Source organism: Bactrocera dorsalis, chromosome 4 (assembly GCF_023373825.1).
Source record: "Bactrocera dorsalis isolate Fly_Bdor chromosome 4, ASM2337382v1, whole genome shotgun sequence".
Classification (NCBI taxonomy): Eukaryota; Metazoa; Arthropoda; class Insecta; order Diptera; family Tephritidae; genus Bactrocera; species Bactrocera dorsalis.
Genome location: NC_064306.1, coordinates 29,536,335 through 29,559,217, shown reverse-complemented (window position 1 = coordinate 29,559,217; position 22,883 = coordinate 29,536,335). Strand labels below are relative to the sequence as shown.

General features: G+C 35.5%; 1 protein-coding gene across 5 annotated transcripts in view; it reads right to left on the bottom strand.

The window, feature by feature from the left end:
• Window positions 1-22,883, bottom strand: part of LOC105233925 (irregular chiasm C-roughest protein) — a 322,958-nt gene that overhangs the window by 13,812 nt on the left and 286,263 nt on the right. For all 5 annotated transcript variants that reach the window (XM_049456253.1, XM_049456252.1, XM_049456251.1 and 2 more), the window contains 2 exons: window positions 1,522-2,430; window positions 66-266 (listed from right to left, as the gene is read on the bottom strand). In XM_049456253.1, the coding sequence (XP_049312210.1) occupies window positions 66-266; window positions 1,522-2,256 (936 nt within the window). In that variant the 5' untranslated portion in view covers window positions 2,257-2,430. The remainder of the gene's footprint in view (window positions 1-65; window positions 267-1,521; window positions 2,431-22,883) is intronic.

Sequence of the window (22,883 nt, the reverse complement as noted above, 5' to 3'; positions counted from 1 at the left end):
GCTACATATGTATGTATATGCATGTAACTGCAGTCGACTTCCGTCACATGACCGTCTCAACTCACCTCTACACGTATACGCGCCGAGCGATATGTGCGATCCGCTGTATTTTGCGCCTGACAAGTGAATGTCGTATTGTGATGCTCCTTTTTCGGTGTCAACCGCAACGTCGATTGGGCGGTGAAGCGGCGCTCATCCGGCATCTGCAGCGTGGTGTAGTCAATGTCGCTCGTTATAACATTGCCGAGTCCATCAATCCACGTTATCTGCAAACAAAAGTGCACACCAAACATATATATATATAAATATGCAAATAGGTAAATATATATGAGACAAATAAATAAACAGTAAGTGAGCGAGTGAATAAATGAACGGAAGTACAAAACAGCAGCGAGGACTAAGGGATAAGCGTGTGAGGATCAAATTGTAAAAGCGTGCTGATGTGTGGTTAGCTTTATGCTGATGACAGCTGTATGGATTGTGGGGGGGGATTGACGTGCAGTTTTACGAATCCGAGCAAATGGTAAAAAAGGATAACAAATTAAAACATAAATTGCGCAAATATGTCGTTGAGGTGCAAAATAGCTGGATACCACAGGCAACGATGCGCGGTTGTATGCGTTGCTGATACGCAAATATTCGCTTTTATTTGCGCTGGTTTGGGTAAAGCGTTAGTGGGGGCGTGATGAGTTGGCATTTTTACAGCGATAGCGTTGAAATTCGTTGGCTTATAATTTTTTTATATTTTTTGGCAGTATCTTGTTTGCGCACCCCTCAGCTTTTTAAATGAAAGCAAATGCCTTTCCCATTGAAGTGTGTGTGTGGGGTGTTGAAGCAATGCTCTCGTTATAGGCACATTTCAATTTGTGTTTCAATACGTTTTAGTTGTTGCTCTCGAAAGTAAATGTGTTGACTGTGGTAACAAGAGTGGAATATATGGATTCGTAAGCTTTCATAGCTGTATGGAATTACAGTTAGCGGAAGTTGAATTGTATTGCATACAAAATGCTGCCTTATCCAATGCTAAACGTTTTGTTTGGGTATAAAAAAGTTAGCTTGAATACCAATTTTGGTAAGAATTGAATAGCAGATCTAAATCACCGTTTCGTAGTTGCATTAAATTACATAGTTTAGCATATGCTTTTAAGGGTAAACCAAAAAAATCTCAAAACAAAGCATTTGAGGTTACTTCATATTTTTCTCATTTTATATTGAAATTTGAGGTTCTTTGGTTATGAATTAATAATTCCCTAGTTCCAGTTAGCTGTACGTAAAAGTTCGTTGGCATATCTTCTCATTTTATTTTCTCTCTTTATTTTGAAAAAACTCTCCGTTAGAAGGTTGGAATCACCTTTTATTAAAAAGTGAAAAAAAAACTTTAAATATCGGTGAATTCGGGATAAATATCACGTTTCCACAAATTGGTGGATGGCCCGAAATACAGTTCGGTAGAAACAGCGTGAAAAATCATGTGTAGAACTAAATTAAATACAAAAGTTAATAAATAGTATTTCAGCTTACCTCTGAAGCCGGTTTGCCACCCACCGACACGCACTCAATGTCCACCTTACGATCCTCGGTCGTATATATCACTTCACCTTGCGTAATTTTGGGCGCTTCGGGTGGCACCAACACTGTTATCGTGGCAAAAGTCGACCGTATAGCCGGCTGACCCTCTGGTCCCGGACTCACTTGACACTGATAACGTGCATCGTCGTCCAACATCACCGGATAAATATCCAATGAATAGTCGCCCTCCTCATCGCTACCAATCATTGAGTAACGCTCAAAACCGCCCAAATCACGTGATGTACCCAAACCGAAATCATCTTTGGTCCATTGCAGCACACCCTGTTTGTTGATGACGCGACACGGTAGCGTTACACGTGCACCCACCACAGCCGTTTGATCTTGCGGTTCCATTGCGAAACGTTGAAACTGATAAGCGCCATAATAGGATGAGGAGGAGGCGACCGACGGCACAGAGGCAGCATAAGCGGCATCGTCAAGCGCCGCTACAGCGCTACCAACACCAACATCCGCTGACAGGTGTTTAGCCTGCGTCACGCTGATCAACGACAGCGGCGACGCTGACGACACGATGCTGATGATGGCGATGATTTTGAATGGCAGCAGCAATTGCTGTAAGCTACGCAGCGGTTTGAGTGACGCCATACGCGTCGTGCCAGGCGCCACAGGTGAGTGTGCTGCTGCTCGGCTGGTAGTTGTTGTGGTTGCAGTAAATGCGTACGCCATGACTGATGTGATGTGTCGGTGGTAGTCTAGCGTCGTAGCGTAGAAATGGAAAGACAGTTGTTATTGTTATTGTCACTGTCGATGCCGATGTCGCTGCGAAAGCGTTTGCGTGACTTAACGTCTGTTATGTGATTGATGCGCACGAATTTCGTATCGATTTATTATTTTTGAATGCTGCAATGAAAATGTGAAAAGAAAATAAGAGGAAATTATTAGAAAATCGGAAATTAAATTTGCGGATGCTGAATTTATGGGAAGCGATTTTTTATCATCATTATTGTTATTATACACAAACAAATGCATACATATGTAGGTGTATGTGTAGGAGCAACATAAAATACGTGCCACAATATTATTTCTCGGTTTATTATTACTTTACAATGCCTGACACGTTCCGATTTTAAATTTGGAAAAGTAAACGAAATGAGCATTCTTGCCAACGGGAGCTGTAGAACTTTTTGATTAGCATCCAAATTATAACCTTATATTATATAAAGTTATATTCTGAGCTAGCAATTACTATTGAAGGTATGCTGTCTTTAAATTGGTGCTCTGTTGAGTTTTCCCTCTTTGGTACTTTGTGCCAAAGATATTATTTTTAGGAAAGGTTTATAAAAATATAGTTTTGTATGAAGAAACATCATGAAACATCATGAACTGTTATATTATAAAATGATATTTTACGCTTAGGAACCATACTAATAATTGAAGAAAAATATTTTCACATATCATTTTCATAATTTTTCACGAACATTTGCTTTTATAGCTTAAATCACTTTCAAAAAATTCTAAATAATAATAATTAAACATTTTTAAAATTATCCGGAAAATTATTTCTCTGAAAATTATGTTACTATAAAACACCATGAAGGAAAAAATTATAATTTTGACTTAAAGTACAATATATAAAAAAAACACACAAAAAATTTGAATTTAGTATGAAATATTATGGTACAGCATTTGATATAACAAGCTTTTATAGAATAGTACTAATATTTGTTTTTACTATTTAATACCGAAAACCTTATTTAAAAATAATTTTTAAAATTCTAACACCAATTACAGCGTTTAAAAGTTATAAACAATTATATAAAAATTAAAAATAAAATTATAATCCTAAAAATCGCTTAAAAATTAAGATAAAAATTTTAGTCCTAAACACCAAACTGCAAACTTATAAAAAAAAGTTTATCCCGATAATTCGAATTAAATTTCTCGGGTAAATAATATTAATAAAAAAATATTTTGGTAAGTCTGTAGGACTATCTCCATTACCTCAAATTTTGAATTTCTAACCAAATTTCGTGTACGGAATCGTTGCGAATATTGGAAAAGGCTTACGGTGATTCCGTTTTATCAAAAACACAAGCCGACGAGTGGTACAAAGCCTTCAAAGAAAGACAAGAGATCGTTGAAGACATGCCTCGTTCTGGACGACCCTCAACTTCAACTGATGAAAATATGGAAATATTAAAAAAGTGAAGCATAAAACCGTCGGGCAATTGTTAAAGAGTTGGCAAGAGAACTCGATATCTCTCGTGTTCGATTTTGGTGGATATTTTTGGTAAGGAACGAGTTCTTGCTCGACTCATCTCGATTAAGCTGATTTTTTTTTTTTCAAAACGAGTATCGAAAACATGCCTCTTTGGACATGCATGATGGCGCGATTTTCGATCCCACCAATAAGACATGGGTTTAGGAGTTTAACATGCAAACATGTTGAGCCGAAACCAAAAAAAACCACGCCAAAGCCACTCAAAAATCAAGGCGACGTTCATTACTTTTTACGATATTCGTGGTTTGGTGTAACATGAATTTCTGCCGGAGGGACAGACGATCAATAAGGAGTTCCATTTGGCCATATTGAGGCGTCTGCGTGAGAACATACGTCGAGAACGGAAAAACAGTGTGAAGAGTGGAAGAACAGTTCGTGGATTTTACACGCTGATAACGCACCATTGCATCGAGCCACGATTGTAACCAAATTTAAAGTCAAAAACGCAATGAATACCAACGATCGACCATTGTATTCATCAGATTTTTTGAAATTGCCGCTCCGCGGAAGCGGGTTTCAGTCGATCGGAGAGATAAAACAAAATTCGATGGAAGAGCTGAAGGCCATCCCAAAAAGTGCTTATGAAAAGTATTTCGATAGTTGAAAAATTCGTTGGCATATCTGAATTTGATCAATTTTTATCTTTGAATTTAAAAATAAGCAGTTTATCAATTTTTAACAAATTTAAATTTTAAGTCAAAATATATTTATTAAAATAATTCGCAACTCTCCTCCCACCACACATGCACAAGTGTAGAATAAAAAACAAAAAAAAAAAACAATTGACTTTTTACAAACTAACAAATGATGTCCATAATAAATAAATGAAAAAATACAAAACAAAAAGTTCTTATCAGATTCAGTTAGCTATAGTCAGAGAAAAAAACCATCCACATGCTTATTAAAAAAAATATCTGTAATGCCACAACTGTTATAAAAGGCCGACGTAAACATGAATATCAACACAGAATATGGAAATATATCGATTTAAGCGTAATCAAAACTCACGCGCACTAAATACAGTCCTACAAGCATAAAAGGCGCACGAACGCCTAAAAGCAGACTACAGCCAGTGAAGTCATTGAAAATTTAAAAATTTGCATGCAAATTCGCTTTAATCGCAGACACCGAAGAAGCATAACATGCTGTAAAATCAAATGTTTAAGGCACACCGGTCCTTTACCCTCCTTCCTCAACGAATTTGTGAGATTGAAAGAGCCAATGGAATCCTGCTGCCAAAGGTAGTGGCAACAAGCAAGTCTACTGGGTATAAAACCTACACACTTTTAGTGTTGCATGGCGATTATGTAACTACTCGTCTACATACTTTAGGGTGTATCAAGCGCCATTGTGGTCCTACGTTGGCAGTGCGCCGGAAAGCGCGTCGGTCAGCTGCACCGCGACGCTGCGTTGCGACAAATATGAATATTTAAAATCGTTGTTACACAAGCAACTGCATATAAAGCACACACACACACGCAAACACTTTAATACAAAAACTCGCACAAAGGCGTTTACATGCATATTTATAGCACTTTCGGCTACAGTCTGGCCGCCTGAGCGAATGCACCGAGCGACGTGCGGCTTTTTTGCATATAAAAAACAAGCTGGCATTAAATTCGAATTACGCAAGGCTCATGGCTGTTGCAGCCAGCAACAGTAATAACAACAGCAACAATTACTGGCGTCAGCCATGATGCTGCCAACAAATAACCGAAAAAAGGTGGAAAATCAAAGATTACACAAAAAGTGACGCTTCACCCCGCCGGCGTAGTGGCTTTTGTTGACGTTGCAAATTTAAAATTTGTCGCGTTTCCGAGCTTGGGGCCACCCAGCTAGTTGTCGTGGCTACGTGGCGCTGTCTATGTGTGCTTGTGTGATGTGTTGCAAGAAAGGGTTGGTGTGACGTTGCGGCGGTGGCTTTCAGCGCCTCGTTTGCGCTTGTGCACTTAAACACACACGCAATGTACGCCCGCGTTTGTGCCTGTGGAAGTGTGTAGTTACAGTGTCGGTAAAGTGATACCTTTGCTGTGGTTACCGCCGCGCCGTGCGGCTGTTGCAACATAAAATTATAGCTTTTTTCGCGTTTCGCGCAATATTTATATACATACATGCATACATATATAGTGTATATATAAGCCACAGGTATTGTATGTGCAAGTGTATGTGTGTCAATGCGTGCGCTCATGTTGCAGTTAACTGTAAACGCTGTTGACATAATTTTAATAATTTAATAAGCGTGTAATAATTTTGTTTAAGTCGGTATAAAATTGTAAATTATTGTATAAATTAAGAACGCGGAGTAAAAATTATCCAGCACATGCCTGAGTTGATTTCGTCTTGGAAATGTGCATTATTTAACATTTATTGCGGAAAAATGGTTTATCGATAATTAATTTTTAATGACATTTTGAAGTAAAAATTATGAAATATTTGCAAACAATAAGAAAAAATGAAAATCGAAGGGAAAAACAATTAAGTAACCCTCGCCAGTAGATGATATTTTACAAAAATATAGTTTTAGAAAACTTCCTAGTCCAAGTCTTTAAGAATTACACCTCAAAGTCCTGTGTACAATTTCATGAAGATCGGTTGAGTAGTTCTCTAGAAATCTTGCCAATCGACTTCAAAACACAGTTTCGAGAAAAATGCGTTTAAAGACGGCGCCTAGCTAGCCTCGAGTGCACAAGTTTTCAAAGCTGTATTTCCGGAACTATTACTCGAATCAACTTGAAAGGACAATATTCTAGAAGTGTTGTAGAATTTAATAAGACAGTAAAAAAAAATTCGATTTTTTGAAACCGGTATACCCATATAACCCCTTAAGGATTAGATATTTCTTTAAAAATAGATGTTGTAGCCTTAAGGGTCTATCTGAGTGTGAAATTTTCATACAAACGATTTTTTCGTACTTTTTGATTATTTATATCCTTAAAATTAATATAAAAAGTTTTAGAAAACATTTAATGATATTACAGCTTCGACAAAAAAAATTAAAAAAAAAAAATTAAGCTAAAAACGCACATAATTGACTAGCAAGCCTAAAAGATCCCTTTTTTGTTATCAAATAAAAAGTTATCAAAGTGTCATTCTGGGCCGAAAAAGTACTCTTAAAATATGTGATTCTGAAAATTTGCACAGTAGCTGTTAATTGGTATCAAAATTTTAATATAAAAAATGTTTGTTGACTCAAATACATTTACAGTGCGAGAGAGAAAAGCTTTGTTTGCCTCTCCTTACTCTCAAAATAAATTATCAAAAATAGCTATTAGTCCGTCTGGCTGTTAAATGTTGCAAGCAAATAGCGATTATATTTATAAAAAAGGAAAAAGACAAAAATAATTTCAAAAACCATAAGCTTGAAAATAGACACTTACTTATCAATTATGCATATAAATCTAAAAATATGGCGTCAAAGTATCTGCTTTGTGACCTTGAACACGTAGAACCTTCATACACTACACTTCATTTTAGGTCAAATTTCTACCCTATAAATCAATAGTAACAATTTTAAGACTTTATTAAATTATTTATTTATGAGTTTAAGCTTAACACGAAAGCTAAAAGCCGTTACTTTCATATTTCATGCACATTTTGAATAACTAATAAATTTAAACAACTCCTCTGGCCCGCCATAAACACGCCCATTTATTGATCAATATTACATGCCATTACCCAAATACACTCAACTCTTTCTGTTACCAAACACATTTAAGTACATATACATATGTATATAAATACATACATTTAACCTAGGAAATAATATTCCTCTTGCACGTCCAACTCATCCTTTGACCGCTTAGCTTCGACTCAACACCCTCAAAGAGCCTTCAACGAATGCAAACACCATAAATCATCAGAAAATTCTAACAAAAACAAACGGACAGACATATTTAGCAGTGCTAAGCATTGTTACAGAGTCTATTTAAACGCTCATAAAAGTATTTATGGGTAATTCGTGCAAGGAATATGATGCAGCTGTGCAAACTCGAAATATTTTCCCTAGTTTTGACCTAATTTCTAGCGGAAAAGTTATTATTAAATGCACAAACGTCTTGTAAAACGTAATACGTACAATATACAATATAAGTACATACATATATACATATATGGCGTGCACACGAACGAGTGGTTCGTTGTCGATTGATGACTTCGTGTGTGGTTAGCCGCATAACAATTAATAGCTGTTGACAGCTAACACATGACCTACTTATTTGGAAAATATGTTGGTGTTCACATAAGAAACGTGGTCACGTCTTAGCTAGAGAGTCCTGCAAGTGCTCTCTATACTTTTTTATATTATTTCCGCAATTTTGAGTAAATTGCCACGTTATGATTTTACGTTACGATGTATATATCCTTAAGTATAACGGTATTTATTTTTTTTATATATCGATGTAAGCAAAGCGTTATTCTAAGCGTGTGAAATAGCCTCTGCAGCGGCATTAAACTCAATCATCTTTATGTATAACAACACTGCCGCTAATATCCAGTTGCGTATCGTATTGCAAATATTGTCACAACAACGCATTTTTCCGCCAAATTCAATAGTCGTTAGGTTGATGGAACGCCTCCATCATATAATCTCGCCATAATCATAATCATTACGCTGATGAGTATTGGCAATTTTCAGCTGCCGGCGATTGACAGCGTTCGACAGTTGGCAATTTGAGGCGTTGTGACACACATTTAGCCAATAATTTGAGCGCGTCTCGCGAAATCATTTTGCTTGGCTTTATCATTATTTTGATTACATTTATTTATATTTTTATCGTTTCTTTTCTAGATTGCTTTTGGCTTTTAAATCTTATACCAATTCAATATTACATTTGTACTTACATACATATATCTGTGACTATGTATGTGTATGTAAAGGCGTTTTAAAAGCTGATCACATTTGCTCGAATCGAACTATGTACATATGTATATCATTTTATGTTAAGTTTAAATTTTGAGCTCTTTCCGTCTTTGATTTTTGTAGACTTGTGGCTAAGTTTTCTCTTTATTTGTATGTTAAACTTAGCAGGTACCATCAACTTCTTCACTATTTCAACTCAATAACTTTGTTATTGCTTTCACATGTAATTTTTTGAACAGAAGTGATGGCGAATTGAAGGAAGATTAGTTCAGGCAGAGTAGCGATAGTAGACGAAAAACAATACTTATTCATAAACATATGGTATTAGTTTAAGAGGTTATATGGGTTTACGGGTTTCATAAAAGCGGAATTTTTATTGTCTTATTAAATTTTACAACATCTCTAGAAAATTGTCTTAAATTTTCAAGTTGATCCAAGTAATAGTTTCGGAGGAGATAAAACTTAGAGCACATGTGCGCTCGAGACTGGCTAAGCTAACTTCGCCGTCTTTAAAATTGTTTTTATCGAAACTGTGTTTTTGAAGTCGGTTGGCAAGATTCTCGAGAATTACTCAAGCAATGTTCAAGAAATTTGATACAGGTCTTTGAGTTAGATTTCTTATTAATTACTTGAAAGAAGGATTTTCTTTTTTGATTACGAATATGTATTTGAAAAAAAATGTCGCGAAATTTTCACTGAAATTTTCAGGTTTCTGTTAAAATGTTTGCCAAAAATACAATTTCCAGGTTTTTTTCTTCGTCCAAGTTCTAAGTTAAGATTTTAACTAAAACACATATTTTTTCACTTTAGTTGATCCTGTAAGGAGTTATCTTGCCAACGCTGTCGCATCTTTTTTACGAGGGGTCACCGGAAATGGCGTCGCAATGGCCGAGTTTAAATATTTCAGAATTTTTTTGTTAATAGTGTATATTTGTAACAATAAATATTCTAGCGAATTTTCTTTTAAAGTCGTCTAAGTGAATACACTTCAGACATTCTAAGGAAACAAACTTCATTTCCTTAACCATGGTTGAAAATAATGTAAAATATGATGTAAAGCAAGCAAAAATATTTTCCATGCCACACCATACCATATGATCCCTTCAAAGTCGCCACAACAGTCTGACGTACAAAACCGGAACGCACGAAACTTTTTGTCAATCCGGCAGCATTCCTTTAAAATATGTGGGAAATTGTCTTTGTTGCTGTAACAACAACCTCCGTTAACGGAAAATTATTAATATCGCCTTATAATATTAATTAATGAATCCAATAATAATAATATTTGAAACCAACAACAAACCACAAGTAAAGCAACCACAAAGATGCCTAGTGCAGTAAAATTCCAAAAACACTTAAAAAAATTGCGTGATTAAATGCTTTTAGGCTCAAAGTAATGATTACAGTGGACAAATTGTAACCACTACAAAGAAAAAATAGAATAAAAACGAGAAAAAAGTTTAAGTCAAGCTATAATACCCTTCACAGGCGCATTTTGTAAAGGATAAAAAGGTTTAAAAGTCTTTATTTTGATTTTGATCGGTCAGCTATACGCTGTAGTGGTTCGATGTGAACAATTTTTCGGGTAACGTAGCAACGTCTTGTTTTTCAGGAAGATACTTTGTGAAATAAAAACAAACCTTTCAAGGATTATTCCTTTCAAGCTATGGGCTTTAATTGTCTGATATCAGTGTTTCCGATAACTGGGCAACATCTTGGGGGGGAAAGGATGTGTTCAAAATTTTAGTTTGATTTCTCAAAAACTGAGGGCTCAGTTTGACACGCTTTATAGGGCTTTTGACGTTTTCTTTTGCGTGTTACAAAATTAAAATTTCCTCTTCGGGGTATAATTAAAAAGAAAATAAGCGTAAATGCGGAAAAATATGTCATTGTATTTCAGAGTGTGATTTTATTAGTTGGTATGCAATTAGTCGGAAGTAAGTGGAAATTATTGTGCGGCGGATATGGTTAGTGAGTGGACTAAGAGGAAATTAATTCCATTTAATTATTTTTTTTTGTAATTTAATTAGTTCAGCTATGAAAATTTGTCGCCTGCACTTTTTAATGTTCATAGAATTTTTTATATTTTTTCGATACACATTGGGTAAATGTTGTGTTGACATATGAATTTTTAGTGCTCAGTTTATTTTAATTATATTATTTTGAGTTTTTTATTTACATATTTTTATCTTTAGTTTTTCTTATATTTAGTTATATATATATGTATATATGCTTATATAGTTTTTTTCAATTTTTGTTTTTAATTTTTATTTTTCATATTTTACATTTCCCATACATTTATTTTTAGCTTTTCGAGCAAAACATAAAATGCCACAAAATTAATAAATTTATTACAGTATTGCAACAAAGTAATTATTTAGACGCCACATTGCAGCTCTCAAGGTAGAAATTCTGCGGTTTGCAGGGCATTCAAGCCGAGCATACCGCAAACCGAATGCCACAGCAGTGTGATATAAATGAAAAAGCTCAACCGATAGTTGTGTGCAGCAAATGGGCCACAAATGCGTATGAGTGCAACATACGCACCATATACTTATATATATTATAAATAAATATATATACATAAATACAAGTGCATGCAGATAGGCAAGTAAGCCCTTTGCTGAGCAATTTAGCCGGGCAGGTGTGTTTCCTTTGGCATTTTTCTCACGCTAAGCTGCCCGGCATTCTTACGCGCCCAGCTACGTTAGCACATACATATGCGTGCGTAGTGTTGTTGTTGTGAAGAGCAAGGCAATGGACTAATAACAGAAAAAATCTACTTTTAATGACCTTCGCCACGCAGATTTATTACGTATTTGTGGCTCTTACATGGAAATCTAACTATTTCCACACAAGTCCACAAGTGTTCATAGAAAGTCGTCATGTAAAGTGTTTCTTAATGAAGTTCAAGCCAGTTGCAAGCAACTGCATCCGGTGCAATAGTTTGTATGAATGGGAAATGCATCGAATTCTAACTCTCTGTTTGTGCTGAAAGCTTTTTCGGAAGTTAAAATTTGTTGGAAAAAATTTTAAAATAAATAGTACCAATGCATCCATCCGGCAATCAAGCGAAAAAAAAACAAAAATAAAACAAAAAATATATTTTCGTATTCTATTTTCGAGTTGAAAGAAAAACCGTGTTTGTGGCTATATTTGTACTTCTATTTACTTGCAGTCGTAATGGTCTTAATAGCTAAATTGAGTAATTTACAAAGCTTGGATATAAAAAACGAATGCCCACACGACTATCATACTTCAAAGTGACATTGACCTTCATTGCTGCTTTTATTTAGTAGGCTGTCGAATTTTCTTCATTTTATTTGTGTTTTTTATAAAATTATTTTATTCATGTTTTTTGTGGATGCCACATTATTTTTTTCTTACAAATTTTTCTTGTTTCCTCGGTCACCTCTATTTACAACAAATTAGATAATGGCTTTGCTTTTGTGTTTGCCGTCTCTTGGCACTTCATTTGGTGATTTTTGTTGTTTTTTCTTAGTTTATTGTTCGCACACTTAAATTTAATTGCATTTATTTTACAGTATTACCCACTGTTTGTTTTAATTTCGTTTTTTTTTTTACTTGTGTGAAGATTTTTAAACATTTCATTGTAGATTTTTTAGACTTCTACACTTTTTTTGGTTTTTATTATTATTTTTTTTTTGGTTTTTGTTTTATTCGAGAATTATGTAACTCTTGTAATTTACCAGCCTACTAATGATGGTCCACGCACACCTTAGTTTGTTGTTTTGTCATTGCACGCGCTTCAGAAATTGTTGCTGCGCACACATGTACATTATATGTATGGATATGTGTATGCGTTGTTATATATAATCGAGTTTTTCCTTTTCGTGCTCTGTGCAATAAAAAGCAATTATAATTTTATGTTAATCTTAATTCGGACGAATTTGCAGTTATAAAGTAAATTGAACGGAAATGCGTAATCTGTTGATATTTCACTTGTGTTGCCTTGCCTTTGTTGCGGGTTCATGTTTTCTGACAATTTCTTTGCCACAGCTACCAGTTTTCTTCTCTTTTTTTAATATTTGTGAGTTTACTGTGACACAAATTGTGGTTTGTGGTTGATTTGTGCTAATTGGATTGTGATTTATTTATTTAACTTTTTATTTTGGGCTGTTTATTGAATGATTTTTGCAGTTATTCGAGCAAAAAACCGTTAGAAAAATAAGTGTAGTTTTTATTATGCTTTCAATTAAATGAAGTTAATTAAAAGTATTTTTTTTTTCAATTTAGTTCCAGTTAAAAAAAGTTGAATTTCGCGTATTTTTTCAGTACATGCTTCTTTTTGCGAGAAGAGCAAAAGTAATTGAATGATTGTTAAAGACCTCATACCTAAGTGATATGGTTACTTATAATATGGTGTATTCCTAAAATTTATCATAATGATATTTGAAGTTCCTTAGAAATAAAATTTTTAAATAAATGCCTAATAGTAAATAAGGCTACAACCGCGATTAAAGAATTGTAAAAAGAAATAAATAGAAGAGTCTATTGAAGAAGAAAAAATGGAAGCCTAATCTTTGATCAGCAGTCAAAGCACATTTCATGGTTGAAATCAGTCCATAACTTTGCTGCATCCTTATGAATAACTCACTCACTCACTCAATATATTCAGGAAGCCTCTTCCTCTAAACGACAGAGAATTGATACTCAAGGGGAAATATCTATATCTACAAGTCAGTAAAAACAATTTTTTTCATGATTTTTTTTCAATAGATATTTCTTGTAAATTAAATGAATTTATAGAATTTAATGCACTTTATTAATTGGTGAATTATTTTGAAAAAAAAGTATTCCTTTGCATCCTTAACCGATCTCTAAGGTACCTAAAATCCAAAAACCAAAATTCGGTGATTCAATTTGAAAAAAATTGGATTCCTTTGCCCCCTCAACCGATCTCTGGATTACCTCTTGTAAAAGGTGACTGGCGGTGAGGAAGATTCTTTAACTTAAAATTACAAAAAACCAAAAACCAAAAAAAATCAGGTACTGATCGTAGGGCTAGTAGATATTTTGATTTTTGACGAAAAAGTAAACTCTGAAAGGTTTTTAGGTCAAAAATTCGAAATTATTGTCAAAAATCTTATACCTTCAAACAAAACTGGACAATTATGTCTAAAAAATAACGTGAGAAAATTTCAGGTCGATCGATGCTGCCTTTTAGGATATATTTTTCTTAGCGAATCTAAAAATATCTTGAAAAAATGTATAAAGTTTTGGCAGCCGATTACACTAAGTACAAAAATTCTTACAAAATTTCGCCTTAAGAGTCGTTGGATCGTTTCGTCCCTTAAGTAAAGTTGTTCCAAATGGTTTATAGAATATTTCTCGCATAGGCGATTTTAGAGCAAGAAAATCAACCCGCATAAGTTTCCAGCTTTACAGGCGAAGGAAAAACTTTATAGTAAACACCACTCATTTTGGAAAAAAATTTGAATTTTGGTTATAAAATGGTTATAAATTAGGTATATATTGGTTATATATTGGTTATATCAGAGAGCGGAATTTGAAAATTTTATGATACATACATATATATGTATATGTAATCTGTTGCGGTGAATCGGAAGCATTAAAAAACTGAATATCGATTTTTTTTGTTTTTTTTTTTGATGAAAAGTTGTTTTGCATTTCAAGTCACGATATATTTTAAACACAAGTTTGCGAAATTTACAAGTAAATATCAACCACTAGTACCCATCACTCTTAGCCAAGCGAATTTTGCATGATCTTGATTCACTGAGTGGGAGTAATAATGGAAGATTTAAAGAAAAAAAGTTTAATTCATTTAATTTTGAATAAAATAGAAAGTAAAATTCAATACTCCTTGCCTGCCTGGTAACACACATTAACTAATTTTCTCTATATATTTCAACCACTTAAAACATTTCTACTAAATATCCAACAATAAAAATGTACATAAGAAAATACTTTTCCCTTGCAGTTTTTTGCACCACACATACATAAGTTGCTGCCACAGATGCCACCAGAAAATCCTACATCGATTATAAATCAATTTTTCGCGCTCACAACTTTCAAAGCTGCCTGCCACACACATACGCAAACATGTGCAAGCACATATGTATACATAAAGTAATATACCAAACACACTAAATAATTTTTTTCTTCCTGCTAACAAACATGCATGCCACTTCCTTGTCCTGCTCTTGCTGCCAGCGCACTGACTTCGGCAGAAGTTTGCTGTTAAATGACACTAACTCCGTTGGAGTAAAGTTGCCACAACTTCTTACTGCCACTTGCAGGATTTACTGCAATATGCTGATAGTTTATTGCATGTCGCCCCAAGGCGCTTCGCAAACTAACAGCTACACTGTGGCCTGCCTGGTGCTCCCCTCCCTCCTCTACGCTCAGCCAACAATCTGTTCAGCAACTTTAAGCTGTCGAAGCGACGTTCAATAATAAGTCGCCGATACGATACGCTTTAGAGTCGTGAAGGCTACAAAAACAGCAAAACAAAAACACACATTTAACAATATGTTTTTGTAGCAAAAGCAGTGCGGCTGTGTGTGCGTGTGTGCAGCAAAAGCAGAGGAGGGAAAAAATCACGAAATTATTCGCACCAGGTGGGTTTTATTGATTTATAGCGTTGGCTATTGCACGCGCACATAGCAGCGAACGAGGGGAGTGTGCAAAAAGAAAACACGCTAGTAGCAAATGAAAATTTGCTAGGGAGAGTTGTTCATCTTGCGGCAAGTAGTTGCACATGTTCAGACGTTAAGTAAAGATGAACTTGTCTGCGGTAAGCAGCAAACAATTTGCCAAAGCGAAAAGGGATAAAGGCAAAGTCAAAGCCTTTGTTGATTGCCTGCTCGAAAGCAAAAACAAAGCAATGCAACACAAACAAACAAAATGCCAACAAGATGCGGTGGCAAGAAAGGAGCCGCGCGCCACACATATCAACCATAGAATCTTAAAACAAAGCGCTGGAGCTGTCTGTTGGCAGCAGCCAATGTCTCAGACGCAGCCAACGCACAGGCTCCAAAGGAAAACCACATCCGTTGCGGCATCCGTTCGGCCCGTCAGCAACTCTGTCATCATCAGCAACTTGTGGCAGCTTGATTGGCATAGTGTTGCAGATTTCTTGCAGTTTACTGTTCTTTTACACAGCTGTGTTTGTTTGTTGTTGTCGTCATGCAACGGCTTGTACTTGTTGCTGCGTCAAATTCGTATGCAGAGGCGTTTGGCATGTCAATCGGTGGCCTTAGTAACACTGTCAATTTAGTTTAATTTGTTTCGAGGAAGTTAAGTATGTGTTTCAAAGAAGTTAAGTGTTTGTGATAATGGCTTTAAGTCGCGGCGACTGAAGTTTTATTTGAAAGAAATTATAAATATTCAAGAAAATAAAGTTTACAATACTTTATATAAATTTACGTCAAGCGCAGGCATCCTAATGGATGAATTCTTCTCTTGGAACTAGCAACTGAACTACATCTGGTAACGCAAAGTACCAAAACTGGTCCATGGGTGGCTTATTGGCCTACCAGATTAACCTAACCTAACCTAACCTATATAACCCTGCAAAAATTGGGAGTACAGCCGATTAGTCAGCCACACATACATACATAGCTTTTGTATGAGTTTTTGCCATTAGTCTGCCTTTTTCGAGTACAATTAGTCTCTTCGTAACACACTATCAAACAAATTGTAATGTTATTGAAAAAAAAGAATGGTTAAAAAAAACCCCTAATACATATACATACGAGTGTGCCATTTTATCCCTTCATACGTATACTCAAATATTACCGAAGTTTAGACAACCTATGAAATCAATATTTTAACTCAGAATTATTACATTGTTGCATTATAAAGGGTGATTTTTTAAGAGCTTGATAACTTTTTAAAAAAAAAAAACGCATAAAATTTGCAAAATCTCATCGGTTCTTTATTTGAAACGTTAGATTGGTTCATGACATTTACTTTTTGAAGATAATTTCATTTAAATGTTGACCGCGGCTGCGTCTTAGGTGGTCCATTCGGAAAGTCCAATTTTGGACAACTTTTTCGAGCATTTCGGCCGGAATAGCCCGAATTTCTTCGGAAATGTTGTCTTTCAAAGCTGGAATAGTTGCTGGCTTATTTCTGTAGACTTTAGACTTGACGTAGCCCCACAAAAAATAGTCTAAAGGCGTTAAATCGCATGATCTTGGTGGCCAACTTACGGGTCCATTTCTTGAGATGAATTGTTGTCCGAAGTTTTCCCTCAAAATGGCCATAGAATCGCGAGCTGTGTGGCATGTAGCGCCATCTTGTTGAAACCACATGTCAACCAAGTTCAGTTCTTCCATTTTTGGCAACAAAAAGTTTGTTAGCATCGAACGATAGCGATCGCCATTCACCGTAACGTTGCGTCCAACAGCATCTTTGAAAAAATACGGTCCAATGATTCCACCAGCGTACAAACCACACCAAACAGTGCATTTTTCGGGATGCATGGGCAGTTCTTGAACGGCTTCTGGTTGCTCTTCACCCCAAATGCGGCAATTTTGCTTATTTACGTAGCCATTCAACCAGAAATGAGCCTCATCGCTGAACAAAATTTGTCCGAAAAAAAAAACCGAACACTGATTTTGGTAATAAAATTCAATGATTTGCAAGCGTTGCTCGTTAGTAAGTCTATTCATGATGAAATGTCAAAGCATACTGAGCATCTTTCTCTTTGACACCATGTCTGAAATCCCACGTGATCTGTCAAATACTAATGCATGAAAATCCTAACCTCAAAAAAATCACCCGTTATAAGCCTTTTATAATTTTTTATATTTTTTCGAATATTATTTTTGTATCATCTTCCCATACATTTCTATCTATTTTTCACGAAATATTTAAAATTGAAGACTCGGGCTCTGCACATCACAATTTTCCCATTTCACGTTCTTCAACAGTTAGTTAGGTATCAATGTAAAAAAGTAAGTAAAAGTATCTGAGTACTCAATCTAAGTAGCTGGATGTATGTACATACAATTGTCCGTAGAATAGTAGATAGATATGTGTGTGTATGTGTCGAATATGCTACCGCTGCGATCGCTTATTCAATGCAAACCCTTATCGATTTGATTAGCATTTTTTCACAATCAACTCGCTTTTGGCATCTGCTGGCCTTACGGTCTCACGTGTTCAGCTATTTGTTGTTACAATGAAATTAAAAGTATCAATGCTTGTATAGCAACAACAGTGTAGAGGTATGCATGTAATTCGACATGCATGTCGCCATGGTTGCAACTAACAAGCAGTACCGATACATCTTCACACTCGCATTAATCTTAAAGCGCTGTCGTGTTAGTCAGCATATGTGACTGATAGTCATTAGTTAGGTGCCACCGGCGATTCGCAGCCCATACACTGTTTTTTACGTATGTACATATATTGTGTGCGGCCAGCAGCCACAGTGAAATGCGTGTTTGGAAATTGGTGTCTTCTCACCGGCATATATACATACATATACATATGTGTTCATATATTCAAAAGGAGTAAGTAAAAATAATTATTCGGCTGTGCCTTATCAGTAAAATCTACCGAAGCAGTAGCAAAATATGTGTTCTGGTGTTTGCGGAAGGCGCTGAAATGGTTGGTGCAAACAGCAACAGGTATTTGTGCTGTGGCGATTCTTTTGCATGTATCTATCTCAAAACTGGTTTTTGGGCGTAGCAAAAGTATTGAACTTAGAAGACAGAAGACGAGTTGTAAGCAAGCGATCCCGTTGACACAGCTTTGCTTTGAGTTGTGAAAATATATTCTAACTGGATGTTGGAATTGAGATCTTCTTTGGCAAAAAATAGAAGTTTATTTATAATTTGAACTAAACTCAATTTATGTATGCTTCTTCTATTCATACAACAAACCTTAAATTAGAATATGCACGGAGGAAAAAAAAACTAATTGAAAATTGGATACTTGGCAGATATTTTTACAAAAATAAAAAATTTCCCGACATTTGTTTTTAAATACTTGCAATCAAAAAAAATCTTTATCCATTCTTTTTAAGAATTGTATCACCAAGTCCTGTGTAAAATTTTATGAAGATCAGTTAAGTAGTTCTCGCGATATCTTGCCAACCGACTTAAAAAAAAAACACTGTTTCGAGAAAAATGCGTTTAAAGACGACGCACTTAGCCTGGCTAGCCTCGATCTCGCAAGTTCTCAAAGCTGTATCTCCGAAACTATTACTCGGATCAACTTTTAAAATTTAGGACAATATACTAGAGGTGTGGTAGAATTTAATAAGGCAATAAAAAAACTCGATTTTTTGGAACCGGCTTTACGAGTAACCCCTTAAAGATTATAAAATAATTAATTCTTCGTTGAAGGATTCTTAAAATATTGGCTTCGACTTTGGAAACCTTGCGCTTTGATATTGTATATGTTGCAGGTGGTTCGGGTTCTATGGCAAATATTGCAAAGAATCTGTTATAAAGCTGAAGCAATTCCATTTGTATGTATTTGTTAGAAATATCATTTAAAATATATTGATCTTGACATTTTGGTCTAATCGATACTGCTATTCTATGAGCACATTTAGAGTTCTCTGAATAAATTTAATTTCCCTGTCACATTAAGAAAATATATAGAATCGGAAATCAAATCTCAAATTCTCACAAACTTTGACAAGAAAAATATATCTCAGAGATGTATAGGTTACGTAGGTTACGTTAGGTTAGATGCTGATCAAATATCGGACATAGACTGCTGTATGAAGTCCTTTGTGAAGTTATACAAATTTGGACAGGCGTTTAATTTCCACTCTCCCCAGTTCAGAGGTATGCGCTCCTAAGTGTTTAAGTCTTGATCTCCCAAACGCGAGACAGTCAAGAAGGAAGTCCTCACCTTCTTTCAGAGATGGATGATCCGCCATAAATAAAATTTTGAAGTTTTCTGCTAAGTTCAAAATAATTTTCAATAACAAAGTTTTTCATCCCTGACAACTAACACCAAATTCGTATACAAACACATATATTTTTTCATATTGTGAAAGATACAACTACTATTTATCGTCTAAAATAGAAATTGATCTCGTCTGTCAACTCGTTCGGACCGGTTAGCCCTAACATGATGAGTAAAATATGTCTTGTGGACCTTTCTTATTGAAATGCCGAAACAATAACATAAATATGTACATATGTAGCTACACTCCCTGGTAGCAACAGGATCCCCTACTACGCCACGCATGCTTCTTTTATGCGTGCATTGCTCTTATCCCCAACTACTTTTCCACATTTCAGCCATATTATGCGCGATTACCTGAGACGCAATGGCTTCTACTCTTCGCTGCGCCGCAAGTATGAGTTCTTCAGCTTGATTTGCTTTTTTATTCATCTTTTTCTAGACGACACTTATTGAAAAGTCGCATCGAACAAGATAAATAGTCAAGTGGCTGCGCATAAAACCCTTCTCTGTGCGTGCCTGCTTCAGAGATGTCTTTGCTTCCACTTAACCGGCATGTTGTTGTCTTGCAGCATTCGGGGACGAATTATTCATTGTTTTGTAAATAAGTGTGTACTCGGGGATATTGAAGACCGAACAAGTGTATCAGCAGTAAAAATGTAGATAGCAAAACATGAAGGAAAAAGCTATAAGCCAGCATATAAGAAAGGTAGAACGCGCAACAAAACTCAACACACACATTTATCAGTTAAGAAGCTGCGTGTTGCAACAAGCCTTACGGGCAAATAGTCGTCGGCTCATGAGGGAGATTATGAGGATGCCGCCTTTGCATTGATTTCGATGATGAAGGCGATAATGCTGTTGCAACGCGTATTTGTGTATATACATACATACGACATAACATGTTTATAGTGTTGGTTGATGTGTACATGCAACATGCAACAACCAGTCAGTCGGGAATAGCTCGCATAATTCGAACGCGTAGGCAAGCAAGATTTTGCTTCTTCTACTTTTTCTCATATTTCCTTTGCACTTCTTCGCCGCATTGTGTGCGTGTCCTGCGCACGCATCGTGGGGCGCTGTGACGCTGTGGCAATGCGCAAGACGCTGATTGGCAAATGCACGAACAGGTGCAACTTTTAGAAGCCGAGATTCTTGTTAATGCTCGGTTGGTGGCTGCAGCACGCACACTATTTGTACATGTAGCGATAGCGTGTGTATGTGTGCGCAGAATGATGCATCGCCGCGTAGATTTGTTTTCAAGTTGCTGCCACAGAAGTAAAAACGCAACCGGCGCAACTGAATTATTGAAATTGAATGCAAAGTAGTGCACTTTGGGGATACAGCAGCTCGGGTTCGTTTTTTATTTAAGATAGCTGTGCTAACTGTAATGTGAATTGAGCTGTTAAAAAAAGGTAATTGAAGATAAGCTTAGCTCCGTAGGCTTTTTTCAGGTTGACAGCTGGAAACAACACTTTCCGTTAGAATTTTTTATGATCTTGTACCACTTTACCACTATTTTGTGGCAAAAGAAGAAAAAATATTGGCTTCAGCTGTAGCGGTTCATTTCTTATATCGTTAAAGGTTATGAAGAGCTTTTTATTTTCATTTGGATCAGCTAGTTTGTATGGCAGCTATAATCTATATTGGTTATATCTGAACAAAATACTCGGGCATTATAGCTTTTGGACAATAAACTATGGTATGCCAAAGTAAGTGAATAAAGTTTTCCATACAAATTCTTGATTTTGATCGATCCGATTATATGGCAACTATACCCTATAGTGGTGCGGTATCGACCGTTGCGACCAATGAGCAGTTTCTGGAGCAGAAAATGATGTGTATAAAACTTCAGATCGATATCTCAAAAATTGAGTCAGCGTATATAGGGATAAATAAGCTGACGTGGATTAATTGGGAGATCTTAAATTGAAAGCGTATCAAATACAGCTTGCTCAAGAACTGAAGCCGCTCGACCTTCGCTTCACTCTATGGGCTCTTGAAAAGTTCCAAGAAGAGCCGATGTTTTCAGGCCAAATTTTATTCAGGGATTCATTATCAAGATCTAAACATCACTAATATAGTAGATCGACTTTGTAATATTCTAAAAAATCAGTATATTTTTCCGAAGTCGTTGAATATCCTACAGCTAAACTTTCAGCTTACATAAAACCCATAACAGTCGATTTTCGACGCATTCCAAGACTATAAGATCTACATAATCATTAACCAGTAATCTGAGAGAGACTCTACTTGACAAAAAGGTGAGAAATTATATTGCTAAACAATCTAGAATTTATTCTAAACAATGTATGATATATGAGCAAGCGCAAAAAATATAGTAAACCTCGTGAAAAAAATATTGTTGTTTTCGAAAATTAAAAAAACTTTTTGTCTATATTATATTAATTCATAACACCGCATTATGCTTTGTTTCGCAATTTTATTGTTTATTCAAATGTGCAGTAATAGATTCAACAGTTTATGTTTCGACCCAAAAGTGTGAGCGTTTATTATACTCGTATCAGTTTTGATTATTTGGCGTTTTGTGGCCAGCCCAATTTTAGTAACGCTTTCATTCACATCGACGTTGTGCAACTAAATATTTAAGCTTTATTATTAGCTAGTGTTATAGAAAAAAATACAAAACGGCATGAACGCATATATTAGCTGGGCTATTAGTCACTTCATTCGTTGTGTTTCTCGTTTTAATTAAAAGTTAATAACTTACGCCAGCAAACACGAGCAAATAAAATAAATTTACATTTCATGCAAATTACTGCCCACACACACAACAGTATTTCATTTGGTTGAAAATCATTAAATTTTATTATTTTTACTTCGTTTGGTATTTTCCAGTAGGGCGTGTAATGGCCAAAATGTGGCGCTGGAATGTGCTTTTCGGATTTAAAAATTATTGTTATTGTTTTTTATGTTTTTTGTGTTTGAGGCCAGTTCACTGCTGATTTATCACCAAGCGGCACATAATGAAGTTGTTAACAACGCGACAGCTTCTTGCTCGGCTGTCTAAAGCGCCGCGAAATCAACTCGACTGCCAAATAGAATCTAACATATCCATACATATGATATAATACTACCGACTGGCAGCTGATAAATTTTTATGGTTTTTATGTTTTGTTAGTTTGTTGATATATTTTTTTTGTTTGTGTAATTGCATTTTAAGCGTCAGCAAGTCCGAAATATTTTTGGTGCGCAACCAAATTTGGCAAAAATTAATCAAAATTTATTTTGTAAATTTTTGGAAGAAACTACATATGACTTCGTGTGTTATGT